Source organism: Natator depressus, chromosome 18, assembly GCF_965152275.1.
Source record: "Natator depressus isolate rNatDep1 chromosome 18, rNatDep2.hap1, whole genome shotgun sequence".
NCBI lineage: Eukaryota > Metazoa > Chordata > Testudines > Cheloniidae > Natator > Natator depressus.
In genome coordinates, this window is record NC_134251.1 from 18,670,816 (window position 1) to 18,689,335 (window position 18,520).

The 18,520-nt window shown below is 43.6% G+C and overlaps 1 protein-coding gene across 5 annotated transcripts in view; it reads left to right on the forward strand.

Annotated features, from left to right (window-relative positions):
* Positions 1-18,520, forward strand: part of PLCH2 (phospholipase C eta 2) — a 275,766-nt gene that overhangs the window by 236,239 nt on the left and 21,007 nt on the right. For all 5 annotated transcript variants that reach the window (XM_074934095.1, XM_074934096.1, XM_074934093.1 and 2 more), the window contains 8 exons: positions 4,563-4,655; positions 7,860-7,960; positions 9,281-9,378; positions 10,257-10,439; positions 10,928-11,035; positions 14,204-14,328; positions 17,551-17,635; positions 18,282-18,428. In XM_074934095.1, coding sequence (XP_074790196.1) covers positions 4,563-4,655; positions 7,860-7,960; positions 9,281-9,378; positions 10,257-10,439; positions 10,928-11,035; positions 14,204-14,328; positions 17,551-17,635; positions 18,282-18,428 — 940 coding nt within the window. The remainder of the gene's footprint in view (positions 1-4,562; positions 4,656-7,859; positions 7,961-9,280; positions 9,379-10,256; positions 10,440-10,927; positions 11,036-14,203; positions 14,329-17,550; positions 17,636-18,281; positions 18,429-18,520) is intronic.

Here is an 18,520-nt window from a genome sequence, read left to right on the forward strand (position 1 = left end):
TAAGTAGTTCAAACCCCAAATTTGCCGATATATGTAGGATAGATGTTCTCTCTGTTCTAAAAATGCAGTAGCTGTGTATGGAAGGGATGTGATGTCTTGGCTTTTTAGAGAGGAGAGAGATTCTTGAAAGTTAATGTGGGTCAGGCCTAAGAGAGGCTATCCCAGGAACTGGATACCTTCTTTTTTTGTTTGCAGGGTTGTTGTAGCAGCGTTGATCCCAGGATATTAGAGACAGACCTAAAAGTCGCAATTCTTCAACAACAACACTTCAAAACCAGACTCCAACAAGAAACTGCAGAACTGGAATTAAATTGTAAACTGGACACCATTAAGTTAGGCTTGAATAAAGACTGGGAGTGAATGGGTCATTACACAAACTAAAAACTATTTCCCCATGCTAATTTTTCCCCTATTGACAGGTTTCAGAGTGGTAGCCGTGTTAGTCTGTATCAGCAAAAAGAACGAGGAGTACTTGTACTCCTCGTTCTTTTTCTCCTACTGTTACTCACACCTTCTTGTCAGCTGTTTGAAATGGGCCATCCTGATTATCACAACAAAAGTTTTTTTTTCCTCCTCCTGATAATAGCCCACCTTAATTGATTAGTCTTGTTAGAGTTGGTATGGCAACCCCCATTTTTTCATGTTCTGTGTGTGTGTGTGTGTATAAAAATATATATATAATATATCTTCCTACTGTATTTTCCACTTCATGCATCTGATGAAGTGGGTTTTAGCCCATGAAAGCTTATGCCCAAATAAATTTGTTAGTCTTTAAGGTGCCACAAGTACTCCTCATTCTTTTTGCTGATACAGACTACACGGCTACCACTTTGAAAGGTGGGTGAGGTATCTTTTATTGGAGCAACTTCTGCTGATGAAAAATAAAGAGTACTTGTGGCACCTTAGAGACTAACAAATTTATTTGAGCATAAGCTTTGGTGGGCTAAAACCCACTTCATCAGATGCATGCAGTGGTGCATCCGATGAAGTGAGCTGTAGCTCACGAAAGCTTATGCTCAAATAAATTTGTTAGTCTCTAAGGTGCCACAAGTACTCCTTTTCTTTTTGCGGATACAGACGAACACGGCTGCTACTCTGAAACCTGATGAAAGATACAAGCTTTCAAGCTACACAAGTGGTGTTAATGTGTCACTTCACCGTGAATGGTCCCTTGAAATATGTGTTAACTACTTATGCTAAATAATCTGTTCTACCGTGACACTCTGAGGGACGTGATCATTCCCCTCTATTCGACACTGGTGAGGCCTCATCTGGAGTACTGTGTCCAGTTTTGGGCCCCACACTACAAGAAGGATGTGGATAAATTGGAGAGAGTCCAGCGAAGGGCAACAAAAATGATTAGGGGTCTAGAGCACATGACTTATGAGGAGAGGCTGAGGGAGCTGGGATTGTTTAGTCTGCAGAAGAGAAGAATGAGGGGGGATTTGATAGCTGCTTTCAACTACCTGAAAGGGGGTTCCAAAGAGGATGGCTCTAGACTGTTCTCAATGGTAGCAGATGACAGAACGAGGAGTAATGGTCTCAAGTTGCAATGGGGGAGGTTTAGATTGGATATTAGGAAAAACTTTTTCACTAAGAGGGTGGTGAAACACTGGAATGCGTTACCTAGGGAGGTGGTAGAATCTCCTTCCTTAGAGGTTTTTAAGGTCAGGCTTGACAAAGCTCTGGCTGGGATGATTTAACTGGGAATTGGTCCTGCTTCAAGCAGGGGGTTGGACTAGATGACCTTCTGGGGTCCCTTCCAACCCCGATATTCTATGATCTCCCAGCCATGAAGAATAGCTCTGTGTGGCTCAAAAGCTTGTCTCTCTCACCGACAGAAGTTGGTCCAGTAAAAGATGTCACCTCACCCACCTAGATCTTCTTTTTTTGACATTTATTTTTTAAAATTATGGTCCCGTCCACCCACACCTCATCCCTCACACTATCAATGACCGTTCAGGAAGTGGCATAGCTTTCTGTGTGTAGAACCATTGCCCTCTAGAGGCGCAAAGCTTTCTTAGCCTGGAAAACTCTATTGTGTGCTGCATTAAGAGTGAGGATAGTCTAAGTCTCCCTTAGGGAACTGTCCTGTAGATTTTAATAGAAAATAGCTGTTCTATGAGGGGTTGTGAAGCTTTCTAAAGAATTCTCTCCATGCTATAGAACGCTCCAGGCTTACATTTGAAATTTTATATTCATTTTTATAGTTCTAGATCAACCCTATTGGCTTCATCACTACTCAGTTCTGTAGGATTTTTCCATATGACTTGGAGCATTTTAGATTTCTTCAGTTGGCTTGCAGGGCACCGCGAGTGTCTTTGGGTTATCCAGCGAAGTTTATCCCCTCTCGGTTTTGGAAAGTTGTTTGGTTGGCATTGTGTTGGATGTGAAAGCGCTTTGCTGACCACAGCTGATGGGTCTAATGCACAGTGTAAGCTTTAGGTTTTAACTGGTATATACCAGTTTTTTACTAGTGACATAAACCAAACCAGCAAATGTTGGTTAAATCAAAAGACACCTGAGAATAGTTCCTGCCTGTTGCCATCTTTCTCCTTGTGCTCATCATGACACCCTTGGTTTGCTGCCATGATCATTGCTGCACTAGAGGGACCCCTGAACAGTGGGGCTATGTGTATCAGGAGCAGCAAAATATGTACTGGAAATAACAGAATGAAGCAAAGACAAGGCTGTGGCGTGGGGCTCCCAACCTTTACTTAATGTAGTGGAGTCCTGTCAAATTTCAGCCATGTGACGTAACATGTAAGGACCAATATTAATGTCCCTAAGGCATATCCTCCCTATTTCAGCCTCAGGATATTAATGTCCGCTGTCTTCATTGGCCAAAGATATGCGAGCAACCTTGCTTATACTATTTAACTGCACTTTTACCTACCTGTGCTGTTTGGTTTCTTTTTGTCTGCAGCCAGAGATGGGACAGAGTCTGCTCTTGGATGGTTATAAATCCAGAGGTACTCCACGGGAGTTGTTCCACTTTTATAACACTCCAAGATTTGCTTCTGACTGAGAATATTAAGAAAATAAAAAGGAAAAGCATGTTTCCCTCTGCTGTAATGTTTTGTCATGGGTCTTTGTTGGTACTTTGAGTTGTTTATGTAAAAGCTATTTATGAAGAAAAATGTCTCTCCTGTTGATGTCCATTTAGAGGTCTCTTTCTGCTTTTAAGGGTGAGATATTTTTATTAGCAGTTTGTATAGTGAATGCTGGATACAGGAGGATAATCTGTCATTGCACATGAATAATGGAGTGTGGCAGTCTTTGGAAATGCAAATTGGGACTATGGAGGAAAAGGTGTTTAGCAATCTACTTTGTTGGATTTTATTAGCTTTCTGTATAAATTGTTTATTAATGACTTTGGCTTCCATAGCTGAATGCACACAGTTAATGACGCTGCCAGGTGAGCAGCATTGTCGGAGACACAGGGCTTTTTTTTTCTGGCTCCAGCACAGAGCAACCGAAGCGTGACATATACACTGGTGACTTTTTTTCTTTTGAGCAAACAGAATTTGTGTTGCACTGTAAAGTGCATTTAAAAATTTGGGGGTTTTAGTATAAGAAAAAAAGTGTCTATTCTGTTGTTTCACATTTTTAATTTTATAATAACAGTTATTTATAAAAATGTACTCAGCCCACTAACTAAATTTCATGAACTTGAAGCACTGCCACTTTAGAGTTTATAATTAGCCACAAAGGGCTTAGGGAAGGTTGTTACATGCAAATTAGAAATGTTCTAGACAGGTTACTTAGCAAGCATCTTGGAACTAAAGCTAAGCTAGGTTTAGAAAGAGAACTCTGCTTCCCAAGTCTTGCTGGGGCTTGAGTTTGTGCATACTTTTAAACCTAGCTGTTTTCGTAAAGTATCGTGGAGTGTAGTCCAGGTCAGGGCTAGGCAAGTCCCTGTAGGGACTGCACTAGGGAGAACAGGCTGTGTTGAGCCAATCAGGGAGACAGAGAACCCGAGGTTCTTGTCTACATCCAGTGGCCTCAGTGAAGAACCTCCCTTTAGAGTCCTAAGAAGATTCTTTTCTCTTTCTTACTGTGAGGTATCCTATCATTACACATCCGAGCAATAATACAGCCACTCAAACAATAAGCAGAATTGTTTGACCTGATCCTGTTAATCCTAAAGAGTAGACAGCTCAGCTATTGTGAGAGAAGTAACTCCCATCAGTGTCTGCCTTGCAAAACAATCAAATATTGATGCATGACACATAGTTTGTTGCCAAATTTTTGCCACAATGGACAATGTAATAAAGTTACCAGAGACTGGTGCATGGGTACTTTATGTGGTTCTTGTGAAAGTGACCATGGATTGTGACTATACCAGTGGAAAAGAGCAGTTAATAAGATCATACTGCTGACTTCAAAGGTCTTGTGTTGAACTGGTAGGGGAGATGTTGGTATCAGTCTGAGTTATGTTGAGGTTTTAGGAGGGATTTTTCAAACTTCTGGATGTATTTCAGTGTGGTTCTCTGCAGCACTGCTGTCCTGTCTGCTATCCTTTCATAGTCTCTCTCTCTCTTGCTCTCTTCTTCCTGTAGAACAAACCTGAGGATGACATGGAATCTGGAGAAGACTCAAGCACCAACAAACGGTACAGCCGATCGCTGATGGGCAGCTTTTCCAAACACAAGGTTAGTCTCTCAACAGATAACCTGCACTGGATAGCAGAAGAAGCACTGAGCTCCCAGATCATAGAATCATAGAATATCAGCGTTGGAAGGGACCTCAGGAGGTCATCTAGTCCAACCCCCTGCTCAAAGCAGGACCAACCCCAACTAAATCATCCCAGCCAGGGCTTTGTCAAGACTGACCTTAAAACCCTCAAAGGAAGGAGATTCCACCTCCTCCCTAGGTAACGCATTCCAGTGCTTCACCACCCACCTACTGAAAAAGTTTTTCCTAATATCCAACCTAAACCTACCCCACTGCAACTTGAGACCATTACTCCTTGTTCTGTCATCTGCTACCACGGAGAACAATCTAGATCCATCTCTTTGGAACCCCCTTTCAGGTAGTTGAAAGCAGCTATGAAATCCCCCATCATTCTTCTCTTCCGCAGACTAAACAATCCCAGTTCCCTCAGCCTCTCCTCATAAGTCATGTGTTCCAGTCCCCTAATCATTTTTGTTGCCCTCCGCTGGACGCTTTCCAATTTTTCCACATCCTTCTTGTAGTGTGGGGCCCAAAACTGGACACAGTACTCCAGATGAGGCCTCACCAATGTCTAATAGAGGGGAACGATCATGTCCCTCGATCTGCTGGCAGTGCCCCTACTTATACATCCCAAAATGCCTTCTTGGCCTTCTTGGCAACAAGGGCACACTGTTGACTCATATCCAGCTTCTTGTCCACTGTAACCCCTACGTCCTTTTCTGCAGAACTGCTGCCTAGCCATTCGGTCCCTAGTCTGTAGCGGTGCATGGGATTCTTCCATCCTAACTGCAGGACTCTGCACTTGTCCTTGTTGAACCTCATCAGATTTCTTTTGGCCCAATCCTCTAATTTGTCTAGGGCCCTCTGTATCCTATCCCTACCCTCCAGTGTATCTACCACTCCTCCCGGTTTAGTGTCATCTGCAAACTTGCTGAGGGTGCAATCCACACCATCCTCCAAATCATTAGTGAAGATATTGAACAAAACCGGCCCCAGGGCCGACCGTTGGGGCACTCTGCTTGATACTAGCTGCCAACTAGACATGGAGCCATTGATCGCTACCGTTGAGCCCGACAATCTAGCCAGCTTTCTATCCACCTTATAGTCCATTCATCCAGCCCATAGTTCTTTAACTTGCTGGCAAGAATACTGTGGGAGACCAGATCAAAAGCTTTGCTAAAGTCAAGGAATAACTCGTCCACTGCTTTCCCCTCATCCACAGAGCCAGGTACCTCGTTATAGAAGACAATTAGATTAGTCAGGAATGACTTGCCTTTGGTGAATCCATGCTGACTGTTCCTGATCACTTTCCTTTCCTCTAAGTGCTTTAGAATTGAATCCTTGAGGACCTGCTCCATGATTTTTCCAGGGACTGAGGTGAGGCTGACTGGCTGGTAGTTCCCCGGATCCTCCTCCTTTCCTTTTTTAAAGATGGGCACTACATTAGCCTTTTTTCCAGTCATCCGGGACCTCCCCCGATCGCCATGAGTTTTCAAAGATAATGGCCAATGGCTCTGCAATCGCATCCGCCAACTCCTTTAGCACTCTCGGATGTAGCGCATCCGGCTCCATGAACTTGTGCTCATCCAGCTTTTCGAAATAGTCCCAAACCACTTCTTTCTTCACAGAGGGCTGGTCTCCTCCTCCCCATGCTGTGCTGCCCAGTGCAGTAGTCTGGGAGCTGACCTTGTTCGTGAAGACAGAGGCAAAAAAAGCATTGAGTACCTTAGCTTTTTCCACATCCTCTGTCACTAGGTTGCCTCCCTCATTCAGTAAGGGGCCCACACTTTCCTTGACTTTCTTTTTGTTGCTAACATATCTGAAGAAACGCTTCTTGTTACTCTTAACATCTCTTGCTAGCTGCAACTTCAGGTGTGATCTGGCCTTCCTGATTTCACTCCTGCATGCCTGAGCAATATTTTTATACTCTTCCCTGGTCATTTGTCCAATCTTCCACTTCTTGTAAGCTTCTTTTTTGTGTTTAAGATCAGCAAGGATTTCACTGTTAAGCCAAGCTGGTCGCCTGCCATATTTACTATTCTTTCTACACATCGGGATGGTTTGTTCGTGTAACCTCAATAAGGATTCTTTAAAATACAGATGTGTGTGTGGAGGGGGGGAAGGGGAGGGGAGAGAGAAGGAAGATATAATACACAGTCTGACAGAGTCCCACTCCAGTGGTCAAGCAGGCGGGATGACCAGTTGCCTTTACTCTTAACAACTTGCTTAAGTTCACATCAAATGCCGACAAACTCAAGCTATCAGATCCAACCTGAAAAGCAGTAAGGTTAATTTAACCTCTTGTAGAGCAGTTTATTGCAACGTGACTTAGAGTAACAGTGGAACAAGAGAATCCTTTTCTCACGCCCTCTTATCGTAGTAATCATAGTAGCACCAATAATAATTCCCCTTTAGACAGCACCTTTCATACTATCATCTCTAGTCCCATTATGAAAGGCTCTAACCCCAGGCTGTCTCGTCCATGTGTTCACAGATCAGTTCTGGCGTAGTGCAGTCTCTTGTAGTAAAAGGTTGCCATTTCCCATTCCCTGGAAGAAACATGCTCCTTGAAAGAATGAAGCAGAATTGCATGGGGCAGCGTGGTCAGATGCTTGTCTGATGAGTGTGGCTTTAAAAGCTAGCTGGCCTGGATCAACTCCTGTGCCAAAATTTTCAAAGATGACTAAAACTCTGGGTGCCGAACTTGAGGGGCCTGTTCTTCACAAAATGAGTGCTCAAAATCTGGGCCCCTTTCAAAGTCCCTCAAATTGGGTACCCATAAATCTCTAGTCACTTTTGAAAATCTGGGTCCAGAATTATTTGCCACCATATGCAAATGCGCCACCGAAATGGCTCGCTTGCATGTGAATGGTTAACCCCAGACGAGCTGATCCATCCTCTGACAAAGGCTTCCCAAACGTTTATCACCCTTTTCCTTTTCTAGCACCCTCTTAGAATTTTGCAGACATCTGTGTGGTTGCTCCCCTGCACACAACTTTTCAGAACAAATCCTAGGACGTTTGCTCCACTTTGCTTGTAGCACTCAGGCACACATGACTAAATCTGTTTTTATTTTTCACACACACCACCCTTTAAATGTTTACTTGGTGCCCAAGTGAAACCTAAGACTCTTCTGAACAATGATGCCTGTTTTGTACCGTGGTTTTGTTTCCTTTATGCAGAAAAAAGGAAGCAAATTGAAAAAGGCATCCAGCCTGGAAGAAGGTGAAGATGACCTAGACTATCAAGGAAACTTAGCCAGGGGCACAGTGCATTATAGCAGGTTGGTAACAAGGAATCCTGGCCATTTAATGCTCTACAGAGGTGTGTACGCAAGTATAGCAAGTTTGGAAGCTATAACCATGTGATTGGAAGCCCATGTAAAGGTAGATCCAAAATGTTTGTGACTCCATCATCAGATTAGTCTCCTGACACGGCTCTTCCTAATTTGTCAGTGGACGACTGAGCCAGACATGTTGTTCAGACCTGGCTTGAGGTTTCGCTACTTCGCCCAGCTCTGTTGTGAAGATGTCTCTTAAGTTGGTGTAGCATTTTAGCCATGGGAGCCTTCCTGTAGCACAGGGGGTTCATGGTGAGCGTACGAAGCCCATGGCTGTTTAATTTGTTAAATTGCATTACACCAAAGAGTCGAAATGCTGCTTTGATTTTGAAAATCATCCCTTCAAAACACCTGAAGCCAAAGCTTTTTTTGTGAGATTATCTGATGGGTTCCAGACTCTGGAAGCAAGAGGTCAGATGAAAATCAGGTTGGGATGCTTAGGAGAGATTCATTGGGGCTACCAGGAGAGCTGACTGGAGGGCAGAAGAGGGTGTGTTGAAAAAAGGCCAGTGGAGTAGCCAGCAGCCTTGTCAGAGAGCTCCATGCTGCGATCATAAACCCACTTGGCACACTGTGGTGTTAACCAGAAGCAAATGGAAAGGATCAGGGCACCAAATTCTTTGGTATTTAAAATATACGTCCTTTAAGGACTAGTAAAATCATATCAGTTGGAGGTGAAAAAGACCTTTCAAAGGGCAAGTCCACAATTCAACCTCCTGTCTAGCAGCACAGAGTATCTGCGACATACCAGATCTTAAAGTATAACTCTTAGCCAGAAGTTCAAGTCTTTTCTTGGCCATTAACATACAAGAAGATGAGGCTCTTTGGCCCAAATTTTAAAACATATTTAGGCATTGCTGTGCTCAGTGTTGTGATGCTTAAGTCTCATCTTCCAAAGGGATGTAGGTGCTCAGGAGCCAACAGCCCATTGACAGTCTTTCTATGTGCTTCCAGAGCTGGTTTAACCAGAAGCCTGTACTTTTACAATGAGTCTTCATGTGGTGTCCCTACAATTATGGCATAAGAACGGCCATACTGGATCAGACCAAAGGTCCATCTAGCCCAGTATCCTGTCTTCCGACAATGGCCAATGCCAGGTGCCCCCCGAGGGAATGAATAGAATGGGCATGGCAGCACGCCTTATTGGAAGAGACTCCTCCCTGTATTTCATTACCGTGCCAGTTATTCAAAAAACTAAAGTTTTGTGGGGGAAAAATTGCCTCTTGATCAGTTTATGGGAAACTGTTTGTTTTATTCACCCAGGATGAGCAGACAGAAGAAAACAATGAAGCTTTCCCGGGCGCTCTCTGACCTGGTGAAGTATACAAAGTCTGTTGGGATCCATGATGTTGAAACTGAAAGTAGGTTGAACTAAGCGTCTGCTAAAAACAAACTGCCGTGCATAGAGCTTGAAACTGGCATGGAAGGTTTATGTTCTTTCACTTAATTTTGATGATAAATGCTTTATTCCAAGAGGAATTTGACAGTAGAGCTGCATGCAATAAATCTGTGTCATTTCAAAGTGGCCAGTCATCATTTGTTAAGACTTGGAGTCTGCAATGTGAATCTGGATTTGTGCAGGAACTTCATTAAAGTGGATAAAAATAACCACATGTTATAGTAACCCATTGGCTACTGCCAATTGCTAGAAAGGCTGCTATATGCCAGTTCATACTTTAAGAAGCAGGACAATTCTGAAAGGACATTTATGCTACTCCCAACTAGAATTTGTAGTGGTTTGGAGAGGAATCACTACATGAGAAATTTTAATCTTCATTACAAAGCAATAGGAAAATCTCCAGAACTTTGGCTAAGTATATGAAAGTTCAGGGGCTGCTTCAAAACAGTTGATTCTGCAAAATGAAACTGCTTGGAGAGTTTAGCCCTCCTTGTATATTTTCTGCACCTGATCCTGAGCAGAATCAGAAAGTCCAAATGCCACCTGTGGCAGAGAGAAATATTCAGGGATTAGGGGATTTCAACTTTCCTCAAGCCATCCCCAAACCTCAAATATTTGGGTCAAGTTCTGTGTGATGGTTCAGATCATTTATTGTACCTGACCTGGATTTCCCATTACTAACTCTTCCATGCATGAAACAAAATGTGGTGATGGAAGAGAGAGAAAACCATATCTGATCAGGTTGTGTTAAGAGAATTATTAGTAACGGATGGGATGTTGTTGGAGAGGATTGTTTTTAAGGGGAAGCCATCCCCTTCTAACTTTCTTCTCTCCTTGCAGTCTCTTCCAGTTGGCAGGTCTCATCTTTCAGCGAGACAAAGGCCCACCAGATACTCCAGCAAAAGCCAGCACAATATCTGCGTTTCAACCAACACCAGTTGTCCCGCATCTACCCATCTTCCTATCGCGTAGATTCTAGCAATTACAATCCCCAGCCCTTCTGGAATGCTGGCTGCCAGATGGGTAAGCAAAAAGGATGTGTTGTTTTGTTTTATTTTTGTAACTAGGTGGAAATTTCATGCTTGAATGGGGTCCCAGAATCTATCTTTGAAAGATAGGCTGAACAGAAAGCACCAGCAAAGATCCCTGGGTTACCTGGTCATCCAACTCTCCTGACATCTGGGTCTTTGGTATCTGGGGTATTGTCTGTGTCTCTAGTAGGGTAGGATGCCTTGAATATGCATATGCCTAGTGGTAACTGGTAGCTGAGACATGGAAAGCAATGCCCTCTTGCCCACTTGCAAGAAACCCTACAGACAGGAGGAAAGACTCTTCTTGGGAGTCTCTGTCCCTGGAGCTGTGCTGTCTTGGGTTTAGGAGGAGAAGAGAGTCCCTTTTCCAACATCTCTGGCTCTCTGTCACCAGAGAACAAAGTTTAAAACATACGTCGGTTTTCTTTCCCGTGAATGCGCTGAACAGACTTAATGTTGTTGCCTCCTCCTTTGCAACAGTCGCATTAAACTATCAGTCAGAGGGGAGAATGCTGCAGCTGAACCGGGCCAAGTTCAATGCCAATGGGAATTGTGGCTATATCCTCAAACCGAAGTGCATGTGTCAAGGTAAGGAAAAGCCAGCCAGTAGGGACTGCAGAAGGAGAGGAAGGTTCCTGTGTGTGGGAACAGTACTTTACAAGGGAAAGATGTGTGGCGCTGCTATGCATTGTGGGATATGCCAGCAAGCGATGGGAATGGAAGCAGTAGAGTCAGTAACTCATTATGTTTGGGCGTGACTTTTCCAGCAGTTTCCAAAGTTGTGCGAGTAGTAGGGGAGTGTACGTGTACAGCTGCTGGGCGCTTTCCTCCAGCTTTTCCTCCTCCCTTTGAAACTTCAGGCCTTATCCTGCTCTTACGCTGGCATGAGTACCATTGACATCAGTGAAGTTGTTCCTGAATTACACGGGTGTAAGTGAGAGCAGGTTTGGCCCAATATCCCCAAGTGTCTCTGAATGCATTGGGATGGAATAATTTTCCCCTAATACATGTACCATAGACTTATTCATTAGTACTTCTTGAAAGGAGAGACTGCAAGTACTGTCACATGGGCTGTGTGTAACTGTAGGCCCATGATACATCATCTAAGGTAGTCACAGATAAATGAAAGCTAAATGAGGCCCATATCTCCCCACACACGAGAAAGACTCATCCTCTCTACAGCTTCCATATTTCGATCAGCTGGAGTTGTGGCAGTTTCCCCCTGAATGGAGTTTGGATTGTATTGCTCCAGGTATGGTGCCTTAGTATACATGACTGCAGCAAGGAACCTATGCACCTGCCACTACACACTAACCGCTGCTTGCATCCAAAGTGATAGAGGGATTGGGATCAGTATATAAAATATCTGTTTCCTGGATCTCTATAAGTCTTTCACTCGTAAGGCACCATCTTCTCCCCTTCAGCCCAGCCAAGTCAGGCAAGAATTCACAAACTCCCACAGCATTAAGTGCTGTCCCGTCCTTTCTCTTTAAGGAAGACGGAATCCCAGTTTAGAGCATCAGCTGACAGGTAAATGTAAGTTTGGCAGGCTCTTTAGCCTCTAGGAGTGACCAATTGCTCTCCCTCTAAATCCACAAAACACAGCATGGGGAACCAAATGTTATCCTACTGGGGAGATGCCGTAGTAAATAAAGCTGGAATAGCACTGACAGGTATCCAAAGTGGTACAGGGATTGGGACCCAGCCCTCACAGGAGACACGTTTCTTGGTCCTGCTGCATGTGGGTTTATATAACTGTTTGTCATAATAATCATCAGACTTTGGGGTGGGGTTTTCAAAACTACTTGAGTGATGTAGGAGCCACAAGTCCTATTGAAAGTCAGCAGGACCTGGGTTTCTAAGTCACAGAGGGAATGTCTACACCAGCTGACTCAGGCTTGTGGGTCTTGGGCAAAGGGGCTGTTTAATTGCAGTGTAGACATTCAGGCTCAAGCTAGAGCCCGGGCTCTAGGACCCTGCGAGGTGGGATGGTCCCAGGGGTCCGGCTGCAGCCAAAGCCAGAATGTCTACACTGCAATTAAACAGCCCTGTAGCCTGAGCCTGAGTCTGCTGGTATGGTCCAGCCATGGGTATCTAATTGCAGTGTAGACACACCGTTAGACATCTTGAAAATTACACCCTTTGTCAGTTATATTTTGGAATTTTAGGGGAGGGGGGCTTTGTTTGTTGAGTTTTTTTGTGCAGTTCTCACCACTGCAGTCTTATCATCACTGTGGTGTTCATTACCACTTCCTAAGGGAATGCCATGGTAACCTTATCTACTTGCAAAAGCAGACATGCAAAAGTTATACAGCAATTGCCATTATATGCACTCAGAAGTTACCAGGGGTGCACGTTTATTAAGTCTAGTTTAATTAAATCAGTTACACTAATGTGTTTCAGAGTGGTAGCCGCGTTAGTCTGTATCAGCAGAAACAACGAGGAGTCCTTGTGGCACATTAGAGACTAACAAATTTATTTGGGCATAAGCTTTCGTGGGCTAGAACCCACTTCATCGGGTTCAAGCCCACAAAAGCTTATGCCCAAATAAATTTGTTAGTCTCTAAGGTGTCACAAGGACTCCTCGTTGTTTTTACTAATGTGCTTGTGCTTAGAACAACTCTTAAGCGGAGCCTCGTGCGTGTGGAATGTTTTATGGGAGTGCATAGGTCTGTGCAGGTGTGGTCTTCCTTTAGGCCTTACACTACTACACTTTATGGGCTGCGTAATGAATATCTCCCTTGAAGGCACCCAGCTGTTAAGGATCTATGTGTTTGTTTCAGGCTCCGCTGACGCAGATTTGTCCCTGAGAAAGATGAAACCCTCATTTTTATTTGATTGATTTCTCATTTAATTCGTCATTTTATCTCTGTCTGTAACCCTTTATCTAGAATCCTGCATATTTCTAATAATGTGGCCTTGAGCAAAGTATTTTAGTGTTTGAGTTGTCATATGTAAACAACTCCCACTTTTCTTCATTGATTTGATATCTGCCCAACCCTGGACTTTTAAATAAATTGAATTTACTATCCTATCTTCTTTATTGCAATGTCTCATCTCCTCCCACTGCTCTACAACAGTACAGTCCATTACTATCCCATGCCTGATCTGGTCTTCAGAATGCTCTTTTAACTTCAGATAACAGCCGACTGATGGTTTCTTTCTGTTCTAGTTTTAGTCAGGTAGAGCACTTACTAGCATCCTAAGTCGAGAGTTTCAGTGTGTTATGAATTATTTCACCTCAGCAAAGTTCCAGTGTTTATGATCTAAAAGCAATTGGTGCTGGTTCCAAAGCCATAAAATTCAGGTCTGGATTTTGAAATCCACGACGCACAATTATGGGGTGTTCAGATCCAAGTTTTGGTTTGGCCCCACCTCTCAGTGCCACCAGATCAGTAACCTACTACCTGGTGATTAATTTGGTAACATGCAGTATTTGCAACTAAAGCTTTTTCCAGTTGCCTTTGTAAGCAATTAACTTGTCCTTGGTGTTCGCTATGCTGAAAAGTATCCAGAATGCTGTACCAGTGTGTTATCTGCTTGTAAAGATGTTAATGACTATGGTGCATTTTTGGATGTTTGTACCTATAAGTGCTTGAGGGGACCGGGTGGGGCACCTTCCTAAGTATAGTTTGTAACAACTGATTGTAGAGTCAAATAAGCAGGGAAAAGAGAGAGGAAGAGCTCGAGGAAAATGTCACCATCCCTAAAATAGCACCAGACCTCCTTTATGTTCTGCGGATTCTTGCCCCACAGGTGTCTTTAACCCAAATTCTGAAGACCCGCTCCCCAATCAATTGAAGAAGCAGCTGGTGTTGAGGATAATCAGCGGGCAACAGCTACCGAAGCCCCGGGACTCCATGCTGGGAGACAGAGGAGAGGTGGGAATGCTGAACGGGAGATGAGGCTCTCCTATCCGAGAGTGTCTGTCTCTCTGGGAGCTGGTCTGAACAAGGCCTTAACTTTCTGCATTTGTTTCTGTGGGAAACACTGAGCTTCGCTTGGAATATATCATGCAGCTCATTAGCTTCCAAGAGCACCAGGTGCCTTTCCTCCCTTAAGCATTGTGGAGCTAGTCCATTTTGCCTTATTCTCATACAGTGCCTCTAGGATGTGTAGGAAAAGCCAAGATGCTTGATTACTGTGACGGGTCCCTATTCACTGCAGTGCTCTTAAACTCCCAAACAGAGCCAGCAAAACCGTGCGTCCCCTAAACGTGCACAAAACTGCTGAGCTCGTCAGCAAGACAAATGAAGCTACTTGAGGGTCCCTCTTGTCCTCTGCCTGTGTGAGTGCTTGTTCTTTGAAAGCCTCTGGCAACTCTAATTGAAGCAAAATCAGCCAGTCCGTAATGAGCAAAAAATTTAGCCTCTTGACAGTGTTGGGGCTTTTTATTTCTTCTGCTGTTCTGTATCGAATGCTTGTGCAGTATGGCCAGTGTGCCTTTATTAATTAAACATTAGTCTTCAGGAAATGTGAAGACCGAGCAACTAGCTCCTAGTAAAACTTCCCCTCGATCCTTTAGCCCATTAGAACTAGAACCAAACCTCTGAGTGGTTCTGAAATGCTTGGATTTGTCACGAATACTTTGAAATACTCTTTCCCTGAATGCTTAGTGTTGAGAGATGTATCAGTCTGGAATGGCTGTCATAATCCAAATGAAGATTCTGGCCAGAAGCAGCAGGATGGTATGCGGTTGAATTATTGGATTGTCGCCTTAGAGATACAGATTCCAGTCCTAGTTTTTCCACAAACTCACTGTTGGGCAAGTCACATAAACCTCCCTGTGCCCCAGGTCCCCATCTGTGAAACTGAGATAATAGTCTCCCTTTTTCCCACCTTTTGTCTGTCTTGTGTGGAGAGAGTGAAAGCTTTTTGGGATAGGGACTGTCTCTGCATCTCTGCAGCGCCTAGCACAATGGGGTCTTGATCTCAGGTGCAGCCTCTAGGTGTTCCTGTAATACAAACAATATTTATTGGTGGGGTGGGAGGAGCTGCTAATATTGAAAGATTAATGGGCTCCACATAGAAAATAATGAGTCAACATCTTCCTTTCACTTCCCTTTTTTATTGCCAAGGCACTTAGGCTGTGCACAGGTTGTCTTCTCCTCAGAATGTTCATCTCCTTTCTCTCCTGCCTGTCTATTCCCCACCCTCAAGTGAGGCAAACCTCACTTTTTGACATCACAGTTAATTCTCTGGAGGGGTTTGTGATGTCACAAGCAGAGGGTGGTGACAAATGGGTCCTTTTGGCAGGAATAGTTCACTAATAAAGTTTTTTAAGAACAAAACAGGGAAAAGGTTGAGGGTGGGAAAAAGCAGAAAATAATTGAGTGGGGGTTGCCCCAAAACTCTGGATTCCAACAACCATGATGGTCTGTATATCTGGTAGAAACTTGGTAATTCCATCCCATGGGAAATTACAATATTTCAGCATTTGTTTTTGTCCCAAATCAGGATGAAAAATCTACCTTGGAATTTTTTTTCACAAAATGAAATAGGCAACTTCTTATAGAATAGAAAAGTCAAAACAATAAAGTTGAAATGAAATGTTTGGATACGTGCCCTACATGACTTAGAAACACCATTGACACATGTGCCCTAAAGTCTCTCAGGCCTGACCTACACTAAAAAGTTCGGTTGACCTACCTACATTGCTCTGGGCATGGAAAAACACTCACCCCTGACCAATGTAGTTAAGCCCACCTAACTTCGCTGTGTAGACAGTGCTGGGTCAGTGGAAGAATTCTTCCGTCGACCTAGCTACTGTCTCTCAAGGAGGTAGATTAACTGCAGGGATGGGAGAACCCCTCCCGTTGGCAGAGGTAGTGTCTCCACTGACATGCTGCCCTGCGCTGCTGTAGAATTTCAAGTGTAGACAATCCCTTAGCTGCTTTTGGAAACCCCACCCTTTATTTTATTGGCCGTGTGGTACGACCTAGAGGCCCCAATCAGTTATCAGGGCCTCGTTCTCCTAAGTACTATATACACATTGTGAAAAGAGAGGCCCTGCCCCAGAGCCTTTTGCAGAATAGAGCTATATGAACAAGGTTCATATGTACTGAACATTCAGCTGTCTTGCAAGCAGTAAGGAGGGAGGTAAGACACTTGTGTTTTTCTTTAGTGACAAAGTATCCCGAGTGCTGAACATTTGTTTTCTGCTGAACACCAAAACTCTAGCATACAACCATTACTCAGTCCAGCCACTCTGTGTTTTGTTTTGCTTTTGTCATCCCAATTTAGCTGGTCTCAGATCTGAGATGATTCCTTATCGTTTTTGTCAGTTTCTTGGAGAGCAATTACTTGAAAGGCTCTTCTCCCTGCTGAGACTGTATTGAATGGTGGTTGTATGTACTCTGTGTTCAGCATACACTGACTGAAAGCAGTAGCAAGCTTTCCTAGGATCTAACTAATTGTTAAGTTACTATTCCTCATCCCCACTATTCTTAATTTTAGTTCCTAGAAGTCCCAACTGAGATCATGGCTCCATTGTTCTAGACAGCTATAAACACCCAGCAAGACACATGCCCTGTCATGAAGATCTTCAGTCTAAACTGATAGCAGGAAGGGGAAAGGAGGCACAGAGAGCAAAAGTAATTTGCCCATGATCAGAGACTAGAGCCGAACCCACATGTCCCGAATCGTAGTCCATTGTTTTATCCACTGGACCAGGCTGCTTCTCTAGTCACCCAGATCTTCCACAACCAGAAGTTCCCTGAACTCGCTCAGTTTATGTTGTCTTGCAAGTTGTCTCTTTACGACTTCTTTGCAATGGTGACCACCCTGAAGAAATTCTTAAAGCTTCTGCTTAGATGTACACTGAGTTGAAAGTTATTCAAATAGAGAGAACTGTTAACTTGCTGTAAGCTCTAACACCCATTTTGAATCAGTGGGGAAGTAGTCACATCATGATGATGAAGGTTATTATATTTTTTTAATGTGATGTAGTCCTACATCTTTTAGCAGCAAAGCAACAAGTCACCCATATGACCCTGGCTGTTTCATCTGCAATAGCGTGTGATGCCCGTGTGGTGAAGCTAAGGGTATTACTTGATTTCTATCTTTTTCATTTTTTTAAATATTCTTTCCTTTCTCTTTTCCAGATTATAGATCCATTTGTAGAGGTAGAGATCATAGGGTTACCAGTGGACTGCTACAAAGAGCAAACTAGAGTAGTTGATGACAATGGTAAGACCATGGTTTGGGTGTTTTGTTTGTTTTATTTCCCCCTTGCCATCTAGTACACACTTGGACATGAAGTTCGAAGGGTCATTTTGTCACATGGAGGCAAAATGGGCCAAACTTGGGATCCATTGCAGCAAAGCATTTAGCACATGCTTAAGTGTTGTTAACTTCAATGACGATTACACGTTGTTCCTATGTGTTTTGCTGAATCAGGGCCTAGGTAAGGGGGTGTTGTGTAATTACAGTCTTGATGCAATGAGATCAGACACACAGATCAGTCTGTATATTTATGTCACGCTCCTCTTCATTAGTGGTCAGGACAAGACACTGGAAGCCAGCAACTTCTCAGGTTTGTCCATTCCTTTTCTACCACTTGGTAGACCTTTGGAGAAGATAAAAATGTTTGAGAGACATTAAAATCCTGTGTTTCTTACACCATCGCAGCTCCCACTGTTATGAGTGGGAGTTCCGGATGTGCAAGGAATACAGAACCAAAGCCTTTATGGTCAATTAGAGTGACCATTGCTATGTAGGAATTGATGGATCTTCAGAACAATATAGCAAGAACTAAATGGGTTTCTGGTCCGTAGCTGGGGCTGCTTGGTGCTGCTGCAATATAAATAACAAAAGCTGATTCTCCAATTCCCAGGTTTCAATCCAATGTGGGAGGAGACTCTGGTGTTCACAGTGCACATGCCAGAGATTGCACTGGTTCGCTTTCTGGTGTGGGATCATGATCCAATTGGACGGGATTTCATTGGACAGAGGACGATAGCTTTTACCAGCATGATGCCAGGTAGGGCCGTGCTCTCTGTCTTGATGACCTACAGGATCGATTGGCTGAGGCCTTGTTCTATAAAATTGTGACAATTAAAATATACCCAAGCG